The 16,319-nt window shown below is 39.8% G+C and overlaps 1 protein-coding gene across 1 annotated transcript in view; it reads right to left on the bottom strand.

The window, feature by feature from the left end:
* Positions 1-16,319, bottom strand: part of GAB2 (GRB2 associated binding protein 2) — a 241,838-nt gene that overhangs the window by 16,983 nt on the left and 208,536 nt on the right. The window contains exon 3 of the mRNA XM_001362752.3: positions 10,446-10,686. Coding sequence (XP_001362789.1) covers positions 10,446-10,686 — 241 coding nt within the window. The remainder of the gene's footprint in view (positions 1-10,445; positions 10,687-16,319) is intronic.

Here is a 16,319-nt window from a genome sequence, read left to right as displayed (position 1 = left end):
TAATAAAGTGGAGGAATTCCATGGAGACTGGAACAACCTCCAGGAAGTGATGCAGAGCGAGAGGAGCAGAACCAGGAGAACATTGTACACAGAGACAAACACACTGTGGTATAATCGAACGTAATGGACTTCTCCATTAGTGGCAGTGTAATGTCCCTGAACAATCTGCAGGGATCTAGGAGAAAAAAACACTATCCATAAGCAGAGGACAAACTGAGGGAGTAGAAACACCGAGGAAAAGCAACTGCCTGACTACAGTGGCTGAGGGGACATGACAGAGGAGAGACTCTAAACGAACACTCTAATGCAAATATTAACAACATGGCAATGGGTTTGAATCAAGAACACATGTGATACTCAGTGGAATCACGCGTCGGCTACGGAGGGTGAGAGGGAGGAAAAGAAAATGATCTTTGTCTTTAATGAATAATGCATGGAAATGATCAAATAAAATACTATTAAAAAAAAAGAAATGATTGCCCCCTTGTTTGCAAACCCAATGAATGGGCCAACAAGACTGACTTGAACATCCTGTGATGGTGGAGTGCTAGGGAGGGAGGGAGAAAGAAAGGGAAGGAGAATGTGTGTGGAGGGGATTGCCTATAGATAAGACAACTTCTTCCTCTTTGAGACAAAGGACTGGCCCAGATCACTGAGTCCCATTTAATGGCTCATGAACTTCATGCTGATGGTTCAAGGACTTTACACAAAAAACCTTTTAATGGTGATTTAAGCATTAAATAGATGCAGAATCTTATGAGGAGTGCAATAAATTACCCTAGATGCTCACAGTACATTTTTGTCCTTCTGCTTAGAGTTGTTACTAAGACTTTAGAAAGCCAGGGTTAAAAAAAGAAAGAAAATAAAGTGTTCCTGAGACCAAAAAACTTGACAACAGCAACTGAAAGCAAGGAGAAGACGTCCTGAGGATTTCTCAGCAGGACACAGAGAGAGCTGGGCTTTAGAGTGGGTGGTTAGATTCCATGACGGGATTGTTAGCTCCTCAAGGGTAGGGAATACAGCTGCTATTTCCTTTGGATCCCTGCACAAGGGCTATGTACAGGGCATACAACATGTGGCTAGTTACTTAACGAATGGCTATCCTTGCCCAAAAGCAGCCGAGATCTTGTATTGTCATTTGTTGTTGAATCATTTCAGCATTGTCTGACTCTTTGTGACCCCATTTGGGGCTTTCTTGGGAAAGATAAAATTTTTTCACTGGTTTGCCATGTACATCTCCAGCTCATTTTACAGATGGAAAAACTAAGGCAAACAGGTTAAGAGACTTGCCCAAGGTCCCACAGCTAGAAAAATGTCTAAGACTGGATTTGAATTCAGGAAGATGAGTCTTCCTGACTCTAAACAGGGCACTCTATCCACTGTTACCACCTAACATCTCATTACTTGAAAGAAAACTGAACTGGGAGTCAAGAGATCTAGTTTGTGACTCTATCTCTGATACTTATATATGATATGACATTCAACAAATGCCTTGTCTGGGACTCAGTTTCCTCTCTCTATAAAATGAAGGAGTGAGGTGAAATGCCTTCTAATTCTTAATATGTTCTGAACTTCTTTTATGACACGGACCCCTTTCTCTCCCTGAGTCCAAGTGACAGCTCAGCTGCCTCCGGTTCCCTGGGACCCACTATTGAATGTACTTGGTCACTGAATATGGTGTAACAGACTCTAGTGGTCCACTGCTCATCCTCCTCACCCTGTATCAATGACATGGGGACAAAGTGATGGTCTGGTAAAAGGCAGGATAGCCTTCTTAGTTGTGGCTCCTCAGGGGACAAGATGCATCTCCAATGATGAGTGGAAGAGGGCAGCATCCTCTCTCAGCCGTGCTGATGAACCCCGATTACATAGCAGCTAGCACCGATGGGGCTGTGCCAGGTGATCTGATGCTCACGTCCCTGACAACTCCCCTGCCTCTGATAGACATACTGTCTTTGAATATGAGGATCTTCATGAGCTTGGAAGGTCTGGAAGTCACTAGCAATGGACGGTGGCATCTCCTGGAGCCACTGTGGTTACAGCTGGGGAAGGGGCAGGCTGGCAACTAGGGACCTCTGTCGGAAAGAGAGGCTGCTGGAAATAAAGAATGCCCCAGCTTGGCTGTTTCATCCAGACACTGCCAAAGAAGCCGAAATGTAAAATGGCTAATTAAAAGCATTTCCAAGTGTCTCATGTCCTGAGGAGGCTTAACTATCAGCCTCCCAACAGACTGTAATCGTTATAAATGAATAAATCCTGTCCAAAAGGTTCTGTTAATTAATCCTGGGAATCTTTCCATGAATGCCATAATAAACTACCTGTCCCATACATGACTAATGCTTGTACACTGAGTACCCTTTACTCCCCTTTTAGAATTGCGACCTATAACTTTTAGCATCTTCCCCAAGATGACAGGGTGGAGGCTTATTAGTGCACCACCGAGTATGAGATCAAGATGCCTAATTGCTCTAATTAGAGGAGGGCTCTCTGAGTACTGAGCTGGGTCTACGATCATATATCTTGATAAAAGACAGGTAGATATAATAATAATAATAATAGCTAAAATGTATGCAGCACTTTGTAGGTGGCACTATGCTAAGTGCCTTACAATTGCTATCTCATTAGATCATCACAGTAACCCTGGGAAATAGGTGCTATTATTATCTCTTTCATAAATGAGGAAACTGAGGCAACAGAGGTTAAGTGACTTATCTAGGGTCATAGAATGAGTAAAGATCTGAGGCTGGGTTTGAACCCAAGTCTTCCTGACTCTACTCCGGCATGCTCTATGTAGCACACCATCTAACTGTTGCTGTGGTTCATGTCCACCTCTTTGTTATCCCATGGACCAAAGAATGTCAGGCTCTTCTATCATCTACCATCTCTCGAGGTCTGTCCAAGTTCGTGTTCTTTGTTTCCATGACACTATCAAACCATCTCAGCTTCTGTCATCCCTCTTTCCTTTTGCCTTCAATCTTTCCCCACACCAGAGTCCCGTCTTCTCGCAGCTGCCTAGCCCCAATTCAGATGAGTAAATTTTTCCTCACAACAAAGCAAAATATACCTTCTTGTAATGTCTATCCACCACTCCTAGTTTTGCCTTCTGGGGCTAAGCAGAAAAAGACTTAATAATCCTTTCTCCGCAAGACAGCCTTTCAAACACTTGAAGGTAGCTCCTAAGTCTTCTCTTTTTCAGGCTGGACATCCTAAGCTATTCAGCTGATTTTCCAAATAGTATGATCCCAAGTCCCGTCACCATCCTGATTTTCTTTCTGGATGTCCATCAAGCTCATCCCTTAAAATGGGGCACCCGTAATTGAGCACGATAATCCAGATGTCTTCTGATCAGGGTACTAGATGTTAGGTCTCTTGATGAAGCTGGGGACTTATTAGCTTCTTTGGATGTCATATAATACTGTTGTCCCATCCTAAGCTTGTAGTTCATGAAAAACCCCAGATATCCAGCCACACCTTCATTTTGTACTTGTTGCTGTCTTGAACACAACTCTTAAGATTTGCCTTTTTATTCATTCATTCATCCAGTTATTTATTTCTTTGGTTGGTTTTGGCCCTCTCTTTGCTAGGCCCTATCATTTCAATAGGCAACTGCCAGTGAAAAATATTATTAAAATAAACTATTTTTTTAAAGATTTGGCCTCACAGTCTAGTCTGTCAAAATCTTTTGGAATCATCCATGTGCTGATTGTCTCCTTTATCTTCAGTCACCTACAAATTGACTGAAGTGATTCAGAATTCAATTCGGAGCAGCTAAGTGGTGATAGAATGCTTAGCATGGAGTCAAGGAGACTCTTCTTTCTGAGTTCAAATCCAGCCTCAGACCTTACTAGACTACTTCCGATCTCACTATATTAAAGGTCACTTATTGATCTTGACAAGCAATTTAGCTCTGTTTGCCTCAGTTCCTCTAGTGTAAAATGAGCTGGAGAAGGAAATGGCAAACCATTCCAGTGTCTTTGCCATGAAAACCCCAAATGGAATTATTAAGAATCAGACATAAGTGGAATGACTCAACAACAATTTGACACACACGATGACATCTATGCCTTTATCCCAAGTCACTCAGAACAATATCATACAGCTTGGAGGCAAGCATCCATCCCTGGAGCACTCCACAAGGGGTCTTACAAAATGAAAGCAAACCAAGAATGGACTATTTTCTGGGTCTCACCATTCAGCTAGTTCCAAATCAAGTTGGTATGACTGTCTAGTTCAGATTTCTCCATCTTTTTCACAAGAATGGGATGAGAAACTTTGTCAAATACTTGATCAAGATTTAGGCAAACTCTTTCAATAGCTTTCTTTTACTCTAGCAGTCTAATTAACCTTTTTACCAAAGGAAATGAATTGCCCAAATGCCCTAGATGAAGAGAGGTAGGCTCTTTGTGAGCACCAACCATCTTGTTAATATGATGTTCTAGAGTTTTGCCAGGAATCAAAGGTAAATTGAAAGGTTGCCAGTTTGGAGACATTTGCTTCTATTTTCTGGAAACCTGGATATTTGCCTTTCTTTAGTCCTGGGGTACTCTCCCTCTCCAAAGATCAGTGAAAGTTTCTTAACAATCACACCTGACTTCTTTTAGTATTTTATTCAGTTATTAGCAGTCATAATACTGATATTACATAATGCAGACATAATATATCACAATTCTTTGTGACCCCATTTGGGTTTTTCTTGTCAAAGAGTATTTTGTCATTTCCTTCCCCAACTCATTTTTTTTAACAGATGAGAAACTGAGACAAACAGGGTTAAAGTGACTTGCCCAGGGTCACACAGCTAGTAAATGTATGGGATCAGATTTGAATTCAGGAAGATGAAACTTTCTAATTCCAAGTCCAGTGCTCTATCCAAAGGGCCACCTATTTGGGGATGTAGTTTATCTATGAATTCACTAAGGACAGGTAGCTGGGCACTCACTTATCTCTTAGGATACAATCCAACTTATCTTGGATCAATATAATCTTGAACAGAATCACTCTTTACTTTTGTATTCAGTCTTTATTACCTGCCCTAGCTTCCATTCTCTTATAAAATTCCAAGTTGCTTGGTGAGTTTCCAGCATACCATCATTTTTTCCTTTAGACAACTTTCCCTCTTTCTTTATCAGATTAATTTCATTTGTGCCTTCAGAATTGGATTCCTGAGAACTTCCTATCTCTGGGCTTCCTTCACTCATTTAATTTTAGGCCAAGAGATCTTAACTCTCATTTTATTCTCTCAAAATCTAGGGTACATAACAGGCAATGCCTGGATTTTATCTCCTCCTCTAATATAAATGCAAAGATGGAGTAAGTTATCCCCTCACCCTAAAGACACACAATTCTCATCATATCTAATTTGGCAAACAATTACTTCCTCTTTATTAGTTAAATTCAATTCCAAAATACTGTAGCATACATTTTTAAAAGCCACTCCTAGCTCATAGCTTAAACAACCAGGAGTAGAGTTGGGCAGAAAGAAGAGACAATAGCCATACCTATTCACTGACATGGGGAAAACAGAGTTGGAAGAGTAGAGAACTCTGAACTCAGAGCCATTTGGTAGTTACTGGGCCCAAAACCATTACATGAGTTATATGGTTTAGCTTTCAGAAATGAATGGAATGCTCATCATATGCCAGGATGAGATCTCTGGCAGGGGAATCTAAGTCCCTAAAATAGAAATGAGTCCAAAGAAGATTAAACCTTAGTGTATTAGCTAGCTGGGAATACCTTACTCCTTATACTAAAGAATTTGGTTCCTTAGGGCTGAGGATGAAGAGATAAGAAGTCTCAATAGGGAGGAAGAAAGGAGAATTAGAGAATTAAGGTTTTACTGGTCGCCAGGTAAAGAAGGATTTCTATCTTTTCTAAAGAGCTGTTTGGTGTTTAAAATCCTTCCTAACCCCCTCTTACCTTTCCAGTTTTACCTTACTTCCTCCCACATAACTCCTATCTGATCCATAGGCATTCATTTCTGGTCCTCCATGATCTTAGTGCCTTCCACTGAGATTATCTCCAAGTTATCCTAAATTATATCTTGTTCATGTGTAGCTGTATATTGTTTCCTCCATTAGATTTTGAGCTCCTTGAGGGTAAGGACTACCTTTGTTTTTCTTTGTATTTTTAGTACTTGGCAAATAATCGGTGCTTAATAAATGATTGTTGACTTGACTGCCACATCATTAATTGCCTCTGGCTGACCCACAGAGAACCTTGAACTCCCGTAACTAACTGTCCATTGGGAGCCCTGTCCTATGAGTTGGGAATTGGGGTAACACTCCTAGCACTACAGGAAGAAGAAAATGTTATTAAGATAAACTGAGGGAGCAGCTGGGTGGTTTAGTGGAGACAGAGGGAGGCCTGAAGTTGGAAGTACCTCGGTTCAAATCTGACCTCAGACACTTTCTAGTAGCGAGACCCTAGGCAATTCACTTAACTCTCATTGCCTAGTCTTTATCAGTCTTCTGCCTTGGATCTAATACTTGGCACAGATTCTATAGATTCTATAAGAGAAGGTAAGGGTTAAAAAAAAAAAGACAAAACGAGAATTCATGAGCTACTCTACTTTTGGTAGAAAGATAGCACACTTCAGAAAATGTCTATATAATGAAGATCTTTCACCACCGCCCTATCATACCTCTGTGTTGGGCTTGTGGTCTTTTCTTCCTTTGTTCCTCCCTTTGTTTCTTCCTTCATTTATCTTCAAAGCTCTTTACCATCTATCCCCCATCTGATTCCAGAATGGACATAATGCTACTCTCTACTCTAATCTCTCTATATATATTCTATTTCTTTGGACTCAAGTATGCTTCCACAGCATCATTCTAATCCTGGATCTCCTATTACCAAGGCTCATGATGTCAAATCTGCCTTCTTGTGTTATGCTCTCTAGCTCACCTTGCAACTTAAATCCTGGGTTGGGGAGTGAATGAAGCCATGAGTTTTATTGCTGGCTCCTGTCCAGTCTGAGGACTGTATCTCTTGTGAATTATTGGACATTTCTCTAGCTGTTCTTCACTGCAGTGTCAAGGTCAGTAGATTGAATGTATTTCTTAGATGTGCTAAACTTTTTTTCCTTTGTTATAAAGAATGGCTCTCTGAGAGGAGAGGGGATGGAAGGGAATAGTGGGAAATGCGGGTGACATAAAAACAAAGACAGTTAAAAATATACAAAATAAAGTAGGATGTAAATATTTTTTTAAAAGGGAGAGGGGAGAAAACGCCTTCTTAGGATGTGACCCTTTCCCACCAGTGTTTCCCCACTAGCCTGGGAAAGCAGACAGCTCCTACATGAGCTGTAGCTTGAGTTTTTGTTTATATATATGTTATATAATATATAATTGCACATTATATATAACATATGAGCATTCATACATGACATATAGTATCATGTATTATATATTATTATGACAATATTATTATTAAATTATGTGATATATATTTGTTTATATTCCCTAATGAGAAACTAGCCTAAGAGTTAGCCTACCTTAGTGGAAAGAGCACTGGACATGTGGTAAGAGGGCCTGGGTTCCAATTCTAATTCTGGTGCTTACAATGCTATACGACCATGGGTCATCACCTTTCTTCTCTGGGCTTAGTCTTCTCATTTGTGAAACAAGAGGTTTAAGCTAGATGATTTCCATAGGACCTTGCCAGTTCAGACACAATGGTATCTTGATTCATTGAACAATACATGTGGTACCCACCTACCAGAGCTTGTTGTAGGTATCAAATGAGGGGATGCTGCTAAAGCACTTTGTTACTCCAAAGTACCATGTCAGAGATTCTCTTTTTGCAATCCTTTGAGCTCAGTGATGGTGACCAAGGTGCAGTTTGTGAATGTGGCCACAAGATGGCGGAGGGAAGCAGGGTCCCACAGTCATGAAAGCTGGAATCCCTGCCAGATGAGAGCAGGTGTCTGGCCCCTGCCCTGGGAACTTTCCCCCCAGAGAGCCAGAAGTTCCGAGTTCCGCCCAGGCTGGGAGGCATCAGTTCCTGGTCCCTCCCGTGCAATCTCCTGTTCCCATCAGCTCCTGCCCCTGGGGCATCCAAGGAAAGTTTTGCAAAAATCTTTACTGCCCTTCCCCCTATGTTCAGGTTAAGAGAAAACAGCTTGGAAAATCCAAAATCTGCTCAGTCCTTCAAAAAATGGGGAATTTCCTGGATGCCCTCTGCAGGCAGGACCAGAGGCAATTATGGAGAAGTGGTCTAGAAGCATTCCCCACTTCTCTCTTTTATTTCTTTACCAAAGCTGCTTCATTGGCAGCTCCATGCAGAACAAGGTCTGTCTAGTCAAGCATCCCACCTGTTCCCCCTTACTCAGCTTTTTCCTTAAAAACTGCCTGGTGCTCTGTCCTTCCTCCCAGGAAGCTCATTTCAATTAATGTTCTACTCCTTGTTTTGATCACTAAAAATTGCTTGGGAAAGACACTTCTTCTCCATGATCTCCCTCCTTGGGAAAGACACTTTTCCTCCATGGTCTCCCTCCTTGGGAAAGACACTTCTCCGTGGTCTCCCTCAGTTTCTTCCTCCAAAGTATGAGGATGCTAAGGTAGATGCCTATGAGAGGCCTCTCAGCTCTCACAGTCAATGTTCTATGTTCTAAAGCTCCTTCCAGCTCTAGTATTATATGATACTATGTTTGAAGGTCCCATCCAACTTGGCTAGTCCAAGTGCGTGTGAGTCTACCTAAGAAACAGAGGGACTAAAAGTAGATAGGGAGCCAGGTCTAGAGATGGGAGGTCCTGGGTTCAAATATGACCTTAGACATGTGCTAGCTGTATGACCCTGGGCAAGTCACTTGACTCCCATTGCCTAGCCCTTACTGCTCTTCTGCCTTGGAACCAAAATTTAGTATCAATTCTAAGGCTTAAGGTAAAGATTTAAAAAAAAAAAGGAAGTATTGGTACTTTGTGCAAACAATGCCTTGTCGCTAAATCGACCTCTTTCCACTCAGGTATCTAACAGCAAGGGAAATGACTTGTGTACTTAAAATTAAAGGCTTCACATTTCATAATTATTATTTGTATAAGTGCTAGATAGCCCTGCTGTAAGAATGATGACTCCATTTTGGAAATCTTATTCCTTTTATCTCCACAAGGCTCCCTACACAGGGCCTGATATATAGTAGACACATCAGCAGAATTTCATTATGTGTATGGCTCTGTCCTAAGTATTGATGACATAAAATGAAATGAGACACAGACTGAGCCTTCAGGGAACCTATGATCTAAAAGGATATTTATATAGCACCTCCTAAGTGCTAGGTACTGTGTCAAGTGATTTTTACACATTTGATTCTCACAACCCTGTGAAGTAGGTGTTATTATTGCCCTCATTTTAAAGCTGAGGAAACTGAGGCAAACAGAGATCAAGGGATTTGTCCAGGGTCACAAAATTAGCAAGTGTCTGGAGTCAAATTTGAATTCAGGTCTGCTTGACTCCAAGTTCAGTGCCCTATTCCCTCTGTTGCTAGCTGTATCCCATAAGGAAATAAAGACAATTAATAAGTCTCTGAGGCCAGATTTGAACTTAGGTCTTACTGGCTCAGGACTAGCACTCTATCCAGCTATCTGTCTAGGTGGAAAGAGCAAAGGAGAGTCCTTGGTAAAGTTCTTTGGGAAATCTAAGGAGGGAGATCGCCTGGAGGGAAGTTGTGAAAGATGGGAGAATGGCACTAGAGCTTGAAAGACAGGAGGACATCAAAAGAGAAAGAGTAGAGATGGGGGAGAGGAGGGAGGGCATTCCAGGAACAGGAGACGGGGGTGAACAAGGCCAGGAGAAGGCAAAACTTTTAGGACTGCTCAATGGCCGCTCATCATTTTTTAGCCATTGAGTGATTCTTGGTGTGTCCATTTCCTTCACATTCAACCCATTGCTGCTGCCCATTGATGAACACTGAAGCTCATCTAGAAGCATCCATCCCTTTTATCTTGTTTCCTCCCAACAAGAACAAATCATAGGATTTTGAATAAGAAAGGACCTTGAGAGATGATCTAGGATAGCCCCATATTTTACAAAAGAAGAAACTGAGTCAAAAAAATTAAGTGACTGCGCTAGAGTCACCTGGCTATTACACTATAAGAACTTAGAGGTCTCCTACTCTTATGTCCACTCTGCTTTCTACTTTATGATACTGCTTCTAGTGTTAATAATGCAAACAAAAAATCAATAGAGATAAAAGCAAAATCTAACACTTGGGATAAAAAAAGGTAACCTTATGAGAACAAGAAAGGTATTGTCTTTTTCCCCCCCACCAAACCATATGTTGTTAGAAAAAGATCTGGGGATTATAGCAGGCAGTAAGTCCAATCAGAGTCAAAGGTCTGATATGGAAGCTGAGAAAGCTCAGACTTCCTTATGGATATCAGTGAATCTCAAGCAGGAAATCTAACCGTCAGGGCTCTCTGAGCACTAGCTTTTCCCTCTTCCTAAGTTCTACTTACCTTGTGTTCTCTGTTCTTCGGCTTATGCACTGGTGTAGGAAGAGATAATCCTGGGGGGCACTGGTGGACAAGGTGGTCTGGGCATGGTTTGCAGGGGCTTCAAAAGTGAATAAGGTTGGCTGGCTGGAGTGCGAGGGGGCTGAGGACTTGCGCTCACGAAGCAGGTGGGGGTTGGAGCTATTGAGTTCAGCCGGGGAGGAGCGGGGGCCATGACCGATGGTGGGGAGGTTTCTCAGAGAGTCTGTTTAAGAGGGAAAAAAAACAAAAATGAAGATCTGCAAATATGTTTACATCCAAACATATACAGTAGGACCTTATTTCACTTGCATTCAACACCTGCAAATTCAGATATACACAACTGGCAATGAAAAAGCAGAAAAAATACATAAAAGAAAAAAAATCTAATTAGATGCTAAATTTGCACCATTTCCCCAGAGGAATAAAGGATTGCAGCCATTCACCTAATCACATCCATTCTGAGTCATTTAACATGGTTTTACACCAAATATTAGCTCCAATATCAATCTTCTTTTTTTTTTGAAACTCATACTTTTTTAGGAGTAACTCTAAGACAGAAGTGCAAGGGCTAAGCAAACAGCTTTAAATAACTTCTTCATCTCCCATCTGGTCATACATTGGACCATTAAATTGAACAATCTGATGATAGGTATCTGGCACTGAAGAACTGACCTAGAGAAATCATCACTGGTTTATTTTTATTTATTTATTCGTTTTTTGTGTTCTGGGCTGGAGAAAGTGACATAACAGTTCACAAATGCCATCCTTGGCCATGGAGGGGTTGTAATCTGTGTCAGTGGAGGGTGTGTCCACTCAAGAATGTGTAGCCTCAGACATGTCCTAGTTTTGTGACCCTGGGCAAGTCATTTAACTTTGCCTTTAGGTCTTAGAGTTGTTACTAAGAAAGAAAGTGAAGGTTAAAAAAAAGAAAAAGGATCTAAGATGTTCTCATGAAGTGTAATGAAGATATGATTTAATTTGTAAAGACTTGAGAACTTAGATCAACACAATAAATAACCCTAATTCTAGAGTCCTGATAACGAAGCATGTTACTCCCCTCTTGACACTCAAGATGCAGAAAGAAGTTAAAAAAAACAAAAACACCTTTGGACATGATTACTATGGCATTTTGTTTTTCTTGTCTTCTCAGATTTCTTACCAGGGTTTGCTGGGGTTCTTTCCTTTCTTTTTTTTTTATCAGTTAGGAAAAAGAGAGGGAGAAGAAATAAATACTTTTTTTTTTTTAGTGCTTAAAAAAAGAGGATGTTTTCTCACTAATTACTGTACTGGTAGCAAAAGTTTTGGTACCAGGAATGGAAATAATCTTCACTATAAACAATAAAAAATTCCTATTTTCATACTTTTACAGTTTATAGAACACCTTCCCACAAGCAGCTGAGGAGGAAGGGAACAATGAAGATGGCATCCTATCTCTTTTACAGATAAAGAAGGGAAAGCTAGAGAAATTTACAGAATCACAAGGAAATCTGAGAGTTAAACCAAGCTTTGAGGATTCCTTAAGTCTAAAACCCTGTCTCTAGGAAAGGCAAATTTGCCAGAGGGCAGCTGTGAACACACAGGTTTTTTCATACCTTTTGTAATCTCTCATATCTTTTGTAGGGAGGGGAGAGAGTGTTGGAGGAGAAGAAGAAAACATCGAGAGATGAATGAGGAGGCTAAAGCTGAAAGAGAGAACGACATTCTATCCACTTTGAAATTTATTAGTTCTGTTCTGGTACTAAATGGGGAAGCCATTTAACCTCTTTACATCTATTTCCTCACCTGTAAAATGGGTATATTAATACCTACAATACTGACCTTATAGGATCGTTGTGAAGCTTTGTTGAAATAACGTACACTTAAAGGGCTGTGTAAAATTATTATTTTCTCCTTTTTTGATATATTTCATATAGAAGTGGCCCTGAGGAAACCTACTATCTTTATATAAAAAATTCTCTTGCATTTAATATTCTGGGGATGATTGAATAACTGTTTTTTAACCCCTTACCTTCTGTCTTAGAATCAATACTGTGTATTGGTTCCAAGGCAGAAGAATGGTAAGGGTTAGGCAACGGGGGTGGGGGTGGGGGGGTGTGTCAAGTGATTTGTCCACAGTCATACAGCTGGGAAGTGTCTGAGGCCACATTTGAACCTAGGACCTCCCATATCTAGACCTGGATCTCAATCCACTGAGTTACCCAGATGCCCCCTAAATAACTGGTTTTTGAAATCAATTTTTCTCAGACACAGTATGGGAATTTATTTTGTTTAACTTGATTGTTTGAACCAGAGAATTGTTTCTCTTTTTTCAACGTGTTGGGGGGTGGGAGAAGTTAGGTAAGAGGGAGAGAAAATAAATGCTTTTCAAATGAAAAAAAAAATTTTTTTTAAAAGAAACTGAATAAGGATGATGGGGATGATGCAAACCTCATCCTGCTCCTGTTTGATTCCTTTTCTCACTATTTGGTTTAGCAACATCTCTTTAAAACTCTGTTCTTAAATTTTTATAGATCAGTGTTCTTTCCAGACAATTGTAGACAACAGTCCTATTCCCCCATAATTCTCTGGTGCAATTGGCTTTCTGAATTCTTAAGTACACTTTGAGGTCTGTATCTGTAATATGGGAATTTATCTTTTCTGAATTTATAAAAGACAGAGAGCGTCTGATAAATAATTCTAGCTACCAGATTTGTGTCTTGATGTGTTTGGTAGGTGCAAAATTCTGGCAACCTGCAATGGGATCTTCTCTTTCTTTTTCTACTTTCTACACTTTCTTTTTATAATCTGCACTGATTACCAAGTGATCCTTAAGGATAAACCTTTTGTAAATTTCTGTCAGTGATCTAATCCTGAATTGCCATCATAGGGAGCTAGATGGCGAAACAGATAAAGCTTTGGATTTAGAATCAGGGAGACCTGGGTTCAATTCCTGCCTCAGACATTAACTAGTAAATTGCCCCCAGGCAAGTCCCGTAAGCTCTTTTGGCCTCAGTTTCTTCATGTGTAAAATGAAAATAACAATAATATTTCACAGGATGTTGTGAGGAAAAATTAGATAACATATATAAAATATTTCACAAACCATAAAGTGCTATACAAATGTTAGCTATTACCATAAAGTTCTCAGTTTTTATTTTTTAAAAATCTCTGTGACTCAGACACTTTTTTGATGCTTCTTTGTCAAAATATTGTTAATTGAATTTGCAAGGGTATTGCCCAGGGAGGGCCTTTTGATTCTATCTTTGGATCTTAGTCATTTCACAGGTTGTATTTGGAATTAAACCATGTGTAAACTACTTTTGACAAATCCTATGGTATATAGATATCATGAGCTTTTACTATTATATTGCTTTGGGAAACAGTTTTTCATTCTGTTAGTTCTAAAAATATTTCTGTAAGTTTTAAGCCTGTTTATGTGCTATTAACTTTATGATCTATAAACTATCTTTAATATATTATTAAATTACTAAATGATATAGATAAAATATAAATTAAATGTTATTAAATATACATTAAACTTTGTTTTAACTTATTAAATTTATTTATGTGATCCGAGAGCATCTATTAATCTTATTTCCTCCATTCTGATAAGGAACAACTAGTTATTATTTGTTATTATTTTAATAACAATTACCTTCTGTCTTAGAATAGATACTGTGTATTGGTTCTGAGGCCAAAGAGTGGTAAGGACTAGGCAATGGGGGTTAAGTGACATGACTGAAGCCACATTGGATCTTTTCCTGTCCCTCGGAGCTACCTAGCTGCCTCCAAGTGTTAGTTTTAGGATGATGGGCTCTGTGCTCTGTTAATATTATACAGGTTTTTATAAGGAAAATTTCCAGATCTTCTGTGGCCCATTTTATTGTTGCAGAAATGTAAATTAAGACTGGCATTTCATAGGTATTAATTGCTCTAGATTTCAGGATGCTAAGAAGTCTCAATGTTCATAGCCACAGCTTCCTCATCCTTGAAATTTTATTCTCAGCCTTTCCTGGAGGGGAACCATGGTATTTGTAAGTATCTCCTTTGTCCAGTGGTTCATCTTGACCCTTGGAATCAAAAGCTCAAGGGTTTCTGACTTTCTCTTTTTTCTTGGTATATGTTAAGAATTTTAAACTTCATAAGCCTGATGCTCTTCTGGTATTGAGGAAAGATTCCTAGAGATGAAGAAACTGATTATTATGATTTTCAGTGAAACCAATAAAGTAAACGTGTGGACATCAAATGGTCAATAAGAACTTGGAAGTCGAACTTGGAAGCTCGACTCAGTTCTCCTTAGGAGACGTGATAATGGGTTTTAAGTTGGGCAGGACTATGAGGGGCTTAAAATTGCCGCTTTGAGAGATGCCAGATTTTATATCAATTGTTCATGCCATTATGGTGTTGGTGCCATGTTTTAAACCAAGAACAGTTTTCCATATGAACATCTAATATTTTCACTATATTTGTATCTGTCTTACATATTAGTGAGAAAAAGAATAAACCATCAATGAGGCCCCTTGTCAAAAGCTTTGGGATAACAAATTTTGGGATGATTATTACTAATCTCATTCTTCTCATATTTTGATACATTTGGACAAGTAATCATTTTGCTTATTATTTTAAAGTTTAATTTTCTAGGGATGTTTTATTATTATGAGGAAAAGTCATGTCTCTAGAGAAGGTGCCCCCAAATTATGGGAGGGTTCATCAGTGACTCCCTAGCTTATCTGCTCATTGAGACGACATTCCTTTCTGTGGTACCCCCATTGCTATATTATACCAGACATAATGACAGAGTGGTTATGGGTTTGATGTGTTAGATGGGAAAGTAAGTGGCATAGTGCATAGAGTGCCAGCCCTGGCGACTCAGGAGGACCCAAGTTCAAATCTGGCCTAAAACACTAGTTCTGTGACCCTGAGCAACTCACTTAACCCTGATGGCCTCAGTTTCCTTACCTGTAAAATGATCTGGATAAGCAAATGGCAAACCATTCCAATATCTTTGCCAAGAAAACCCCAAATGGGGTCACAAAGAGTTGGATATGACTGAAAATGACTAAACAAGAAAAAAAATGGTAAAGTAGAGGGGGGCAACATGAAATTCTAGGAAGCCAGTTTGAGGTCAGTGGGAGGGGAAAGTAGGGATAGATATGTTTCAAGATCTCTTCCAAGGCTAAGTTAAATCAATCCAGTCAAGTTGAATGCCTCAAAATCCACCATAACTTTTGGAAAAGTCACGTTTGTTCCACTTTCTTCAAGAATGACCAAATCAAGAATATAGTGTATTGTGTGATAGGAGTGTTGGACTTGGCACCAGAAAACCTGAATTTAATTACCAATCCTAATGTTTACTAGCTAAAAACCCCTCGTGAGAGCCTATATCCTCATTAGTAAAACAAGGATAACAATTCTTGCCCACCTCTTAGGGAAAGCACTTTGCAAATCTTTAAATGAACCTAAGTTCTTACTATTATCATCATCCTGAGGCAGAGCTGCTAGTGATCTAAACTCCAAAACTTGGTTTAATTACTCTCCTACTTATCTACTGCATGAAGGATAGAGTAGCTGAACCCACACACTGCAGCAAGAACCTACCGGTCCCTGAGGGAAGACATAACGAGCTTCTGACCAATGGCTGCACTGATTTTGGGGATGAATTCCCATCACATTTTCCTCAGTGATCTGTACACATAGAGCATTAGTGAGACTGAATCTGGCTTTGGTTGCTCTATTAGGTTTGCAAGACAAACTCCCAAAGAGCTGGTGAGAAATGGCTCTTTGTAGGAGTGCTGGACAGAGAGAGGGACTGAAATATTCTGCCCATCCCCGTTTCCAGATAAAATGGGGACCATTCAGTTTCCTTTGTTGGAACTT

Source organism: Monodelphis domestica, chromosome 4 (genome assembly GCF_027887165.1).
Source record: "Monodelphis domestica isolate mMonDom1 chromosome 4, mMonDom1.pri, whole genome shotgun sequence".
NCBI classification, from domain to species: Eukaryota; Metazoa; Chordata; class Mammalia; order Didelphimorphia; family Didelphidae; genus Monodelphis; species Monodelphis domestica.
The sequence above is the reverse complement of the archived record's forward strand: the minus strand, read 5'-3'. Positions and strand labels throughout refer to the sequence as shown.